Source organism: Fulmarus glacialis, unplaced genomic scaffold (genome assembly GCF_000690835.1).
Source record: "Fulmarus glacialis isolate BGI_N327 unplaced genomic scaffold, ASM69083v1 scaffold3929, whole genome shotgun sequence".
NCBI classification, from domain to species: domain Eukaryota; kingdom Metazoa; phylum Chordata; class Aves; order Procellariiformes; family Procellariidae; genus Fulmarus; species Fulmarus glacialis.
The window spans coordinates 53,350-59,349 of NW_009231280.1; the positions used below are offsets into that span (position 1 = coordinate 53,350).

The 6,000-nt window shown below is 40.7% G+C and overlaps 1 protein-coding gene across 1 annotated transcript in view; it reads right to left on the reverse strand.

Annotated features, from left to right (window-relative positions):
• Positions 1-6,000, reverse strand: part of KALRN (kalirin, RhoGEF kinase) — a gene marked incomplete at both ends in the record, with an annotated part of 195,652 nt that overhangs the window by 40,852 nt on the left and 148,800 nt on the right. Inside the window, 4 exons of the mRNA XM_009584498.1 lie at positions 1,430-1,532; positions 2,905-3,047; positions 3,752-3,853; positions 4,274-4,464. Coding sequence (XP_009582793.1) covers positions 1,430-1,532; positions 2,905-3,047; positions 3,752-3,853; positions 4,274-4,464 — 539 coding nt within the window. The remainder of the gene's footprint in view (positions 1-1,429; positions 1,533-2,904; positions 3,048-3,751; positions 3,854-4,273; positions 4,465-6,000) is intronic.

Consider the following 6,000-nt stretch of genomic DNA (forward strand, 5'->3'; position numbering starts at 1 on the left):
GTACAGCCAGATCGTTTCCTGTGCTGTTGGCTCTATAGATCTTGTATACAGCTACAGCATGCAATATGGAGCATCTTATCTAGATCTTGCCTCATGCAACTTAGTCAATGGGCTTGGGGCAAACGAGCAAAGCTTATGCGAATGCTTAAAATTAAGCATGAGCTCAAGTACTCTACTAAGTCAGGACCTTTCTCAGGAATGATAAATGTGAAAAGCATGGAAAAGCAGGGTGAGTCCATGTAGATTGAAGACATAAGAAAGTACTTCTTTGGCATTGGGCAAAGTATTTGCATACATTACAGTGGCCTTTGGATTGTGAGGATTAAGACTTTTCTAATGCACATTATTGTTCAAAAAAAGCAAAAGCACGGGAACATGCCTTTAAGATAAATACAACAGGTGGTCTTAAAAAGGTAATTTATTTGCAATTAACTCCTATTTCTGAGTCCAGCTTTCAAAATAACCTCTATACTGAACCTCACTTGTGAACTTTACAACCATAAACTTGAATTCTGATTTTGTGAAGACACCTTCCTACCTTGTGTAAGTGGCAGCATAATTAAAGCCCTGACAAACAGATAAATCCAGAATGGTTCTGCAGAATTCATCCTTTTGCAAGTTACAGATGGTTTCAAAACCACACATGAAGAGAATACGGACATTCTCTCAGTGGATATGACAAACCCCATCAGTGTAGCTAAGGTGAATTATTACTAACAACCCATTTACTTCTACCACCAGCTGCTAATTGAGCTGAAGACTGCAGTTGGAGGTATCAGGGTGAGAAATTCAAGTCAGGCATCCTAGTGGAAGTAGGAATCTGGACTCAGATCGTCTGATAAGTAAAATGACGAGTACATACGTGCCGACAGCGTGCAGCATTCCAACAGAATCTAGCGCGTCTCGGGGCCATCCACACGCTCCACCATATGTCCATGAGGAGAGGGGTCCAGAATCACAGTCTCTGGAAAGGGTAGGTCTCCCAGGCTCTCAAGATACCAGCCAGGATCCCAATTTTGCTGTATTAATTGGTGTGTAAGCACCTGTATTCCCTTCAACAAACTAGTGATTTTAACTCAGAGGGCAAATATGGAACATAACCAACTGTTCGCTGATTCAGAAGCTGGCTTCCACAGGGCACGTTCTACTAGGGAAGAAAAGGTTGCTCTGGGCTGTGTTTCTTCAGAGCCTATTCAACCTCTGTGTTTTAACTACAAACAAGCTGCAGCAACAGAGATGTTACCATGTAAAACAGCAGTACTGATGAGCACCTAGAAACCTGGATTTTAATAGCCTAGCATAGGGGAATACAAGTTTCAACTCACTCAGTAGAAGGCAGGTTGCTTAATAATATGCCTTCTATTCTGCTGTTCACTTAGATTTTCCTGGGGACAATTAACTGTGGTATATTTTCACATTTCAGTCCTACCTTATCACTGTCCACTGTGTTCTGTGATGTCCTGGATGCAATGGAAATGGTGTCAGGTTGACTACTGCCATCTCCTTGGCTGTCTGCATCATCTACTCCATCTCTGCAAAAGACATAATAGGAAAACAACAATGCTTACTTAACACACCATATTGGAATGTGCACAACTTTATAGGTGGATTTGAGAAGTGCCGAGTCAGTGTTCCAGAGCTGGCTTTGTGCTAAAATTACCTCACTGATGCAGCCCATATTGCTATGTAGCTTGCAATTTAAAATGATGTCACCCTCAGCCATAGGGTTGGGATTAGCACATAATCACACTGTTTGTTGCTGGAAACAGGATGGCCGTTGCCTGCGTATTTACAGCATAGAAGACTCTGGTGTTCAGAAACAGTTCTGTAATGAGGGTGTCAGGCAGAAATTTTTCTTCAATTAGATTTCTGTCTTAACCAAAACCATTCAGCCCAGGCTACACGTGACACTGAAGGAAGGGGTATGTCTCTTGTCTCACAGGAACCACATTTTCAGTAATTTAATACTAAGCCATAAAACAATATCCAAACAAACAAACAAAAAAAAAGACAGTGTAGAGCTCTACAAGTCTACGTCTATGAGTCTGCTAACAGAAGGTATTTTCTTCCCTTTTGCTGTATACATATAGTTCTAAATTTTTACTGGTCTTTCAAAATAAACAGTTGAATAGTACAAAACACGTATTTAAGGACAAAGAAAGAAAAAAATTAAGATCCCCATTCTGTACTAGAAAATTCTTGTATTGGTGCATGTCCCTAGTAAGAAATATCTGGATCTCTGCCTTGCTGCAGATCTCCTGGGTGACCTTGGTTACTCATGATTTGGATGCCTCTATAATACAGGCCGGAGTAAGAGAGTGATAAGACTTGATGAGGAAATGGAGATGCTCAAATTACAGGTGGCTTTGGGGAATGCCAGCACGACAGCAAAAGAACAATTCATTTTCTATAATTCCTATTTAATCCAGGATTCAAAGAAGTGGACAAAAAAATTTAATATTACTTCACAGGCTGAAATGAGTTTGTATTTGATGACGAAGCAGATTCTCCACTGTAGTAATATATCATCATGACCAGCTGTGATTTTCATTGTCAAACAATTCAAAATGCCAAACAGGGAAAAAAAAATCCGTTAATACTCAAATGTGAAGAAGTAAATTCTGCTTTGGGAAAGAAACATAACCTTGGACTCTGAAGAATTTTTACTGTTCATTTCTCTCCGATACTTCGGAGTACTAAAATAAAAGACCTTTGTATGTGTATCATAAAAAGCTTTCTAGCTACTTTTCCCAAGAAAACATGTAAAAAACAAAGATGATGAAAACTGCTTTTGACTATAGTAAGAAAAAGTAAGTGAATCCAGTCAAAAGCCCACAGACACTACACTGCTGTTGGTCAAGAAAATGCTAGTGATTTTGCATTGTATGGAATGACTGAGGTTACCTTCTACTGTTGTTTCGCTGCTTTGCTGGTGTCTTGGGGAGCTGAATTGGCTCTTTCAGGGCTCCTTTCAGATGGATAATCCTTTCTTGAATGACTTCCCGGATATTTTTGATCCATTCCTGTTTTGTTTCAATACTGGATGCCTAAAGTTCACAGGGCAGAAAGACAGACACTTTATCATACTCCCAGCATGTCACCTCCTATGTAGAAGAATTGTGGTTGGCTGATGAAAATGCATGATTAATTGTTTCTCCTTCCTGCTGTATTGTTTTAGCTGCTGGAGTACCTGGTTAACCCAGGAGAACTGAGGTGTTTTTACCAGACCTACTTGGCAAGCAACAGTAAAGCAGCTAAGCTCTGGATAAATATATTTAATGCTAGCAATACAGCATGCTCTGTGGAGGGGAAATAGGTTATCAGTGCACAGCTGGGATTTCCTCAGACAAAATAACTGTAACATGAATTCTTCCTTAAAAACTCACTTGACAGAAATGGCTGTCAGCTCTGGAGGTTTGAGGAATAGGTTGAGTGTCAATAAGCTCAGTGGCAAAGGACTAAGAGAATTACACTTCCCAGCCAAACACCCTCAGACGTGCCCTGTGTCAGTGTGCAGCTGCTCAACCCAGGTTGCAAGAGGAGATGCAATTTCAGCAAGGCTGCACAACTGCACTGTCTTGATTCGTACTGAGGCCTTAGAGCTGAATTGCTCCTGATGCAGGCATGACCCCGCTGACAGACATGGAAGCCATGCGAATATGAGGAGGGAAGAAACTGACCTTTCATTTAGTGCTCCCAAGGCCTCAACTAGCAGCTCTAAAGGCAAAGAAAACAAGCAGAAAAGACTTACTTTCAGCACTGTTTTATTGTCTGAGGATGGTGTTCGTCCAGACCACAAAGCAAATTTACAGGGATCTCCTTCAACATGTTCAGTCACTCCCAGTTCTGAGGTCTAGTGTGGAGGAGAGATGATGAGAGATTTCATATATATGAAGCCTCATGAGTCCGGAAAACTTTACATTTGTAGGGAGAAGTGGGGAGGCAGGGATGGATAGGGGAGTGAGATCTTGTCTCTGCTTTGCTACACACAGATAAAAGAAACAGAAAACCACCAGGGTATGGCAAGGAAGTGAATGGCTCAAGTGATCCTCCTTGCATTTCCCACTCACTCTTCACATCTCATTATCTCAAACTTCAAGACTCATTGCGAGCTCAGCTTCCAGGTGAGCCCCGCAGGGCCCAGAGCCAGCCCTTCCATGTGGCATGAGTATCCCCAACCCATCATGGGGACATGTGAGCCATCCCCCAAACTCCACCTCTACCTACAGAAGAAACATAACACCCAGAATATTTTCTTTGCAGCCACACCTACCAGTAACTTGTTCTTGTAAACGTATTTTGTGTGTCCTGAAGAATCTTTGATCTCTTTGCTAAACACCAAAGAGATTTCAAAGAGAAACAAATGCCTCTCACGGCCTTTCCGAATGAGAGACTTGGGATCCCACACTTGGAAGGAATCCTGAAGAATCAGCTCTCCCTGGACGTCCAGGTTCTCATCAAACCCTAAAACCACAAAATACATTGGTTTGTATTTGTTCTTAGGACCAATAATGCCCAGAAACACCAGAGCAGTAAGGACTGGAAATAAAAGGGTCTTTCTCTTTTTTAATGCATATTCTGAAAGGACATTAATGGGCACCCATTGCCTCAGTGAAAATACTTTTCTTTTTTTTTTCCTACTGCAATGATATAATTATTTCACCAGAGGCAAATACATCATATGTGCTAAATGAGACTGCTGCTGAAGTGTAGTGGTAATTACTTCAAGATAAAGATTATAAGGTTTCAGTGGTGATTACTATACACAGAACTGCAATGCAAGGAGAAACATAACATGTGGTAGCTGGAAGTGCCCCATCATACTATGATGCCTTCAAGCATGCTAACCCAACCTTCAAGGGTCTGTGAGTCCACAGCAGTGGCATGGGGGAGCTATATCTATGAGAGCAAATTGGTATGGTGAAACATGTTTTCCAGCAGTTTCTCATCTTCCAAGCTGCATGTCAAAAACCTTCACATGGCTGAGGACTACAGGGCTCCCTCCACATAACTGGGAGGCTTGAGGGAAAAGGGAGTCCCTAGTGCAAGGTGCCCTCCAAGCTGCTGTCTCAGCAACTTGTGGGTCACACTTCTCTCCAGAGCTGAGGGCTGCTACTCCACCAGCACAGCCTGCTGTTGCTCATGCCAGATAGCCCTGGGAGAGCAGCAAGCAGCCCTGGTCCCTGCTCCAAATATTCAGGAATGATGTTTTACTCGTAAGAATAAATTCAAGTGCTTGTCTACCCTAACAAAGTCATCCCTGCTTCTTTATTATTGTGTGGTGCTGGTCATCTTATGGGGACAGGTTATCCAGGCGTTATTTTGGGAAACCTTGCTTTTCACCAGACACCACAGTTAAAACCATCTTTATAGTGTTTCTACCTATGCTGGGTCAGTTTGCTCCCCTGCAATTTTAATCACCTGGTCTTAATGTGCTGCTTAGCTATTGGCATAATTTTTTATAATGTTTTAGTACTCTTCTTGTTTCCTGGTTCTGACTCAAGCCAGGCTTGAAATTATTTTCCCAGGCCAAGAAAATGTTTGAGAGACAATAAAGCATCTCTGTCCAGAATAAAATTTTTAAATTTTAGAAATAGTCCACACATCAAAAAGCCAATAAAAGACTTAACTTCGGGGCAATGAAAATATTTTTTTTCTGTAATTTTGAAATACTTTTTTAATAATACCTTTTTCTTTTTTTTAATCTTTGGGATAATTACACTAACATTTTGAAACGTAAGTTGTTTTGACTCAGAAAACCAGAACTTTTTCTTTTGAAATGTTGAGACAGTATTTAGAAATGTTTTCATCCAATAATCATTACGCTGCCAGCAGCTAAACTGATACTGTTTCAGGACGTTTTTTTTTTTTTCATTAAGTAAGAATGTTTTAACCAAATATATATACACATTGTGTATGTGTACATACACATATGTGTATGTACACATATATACACATATAAATACATATATAAACACACATAAGATATAAATAAATAAC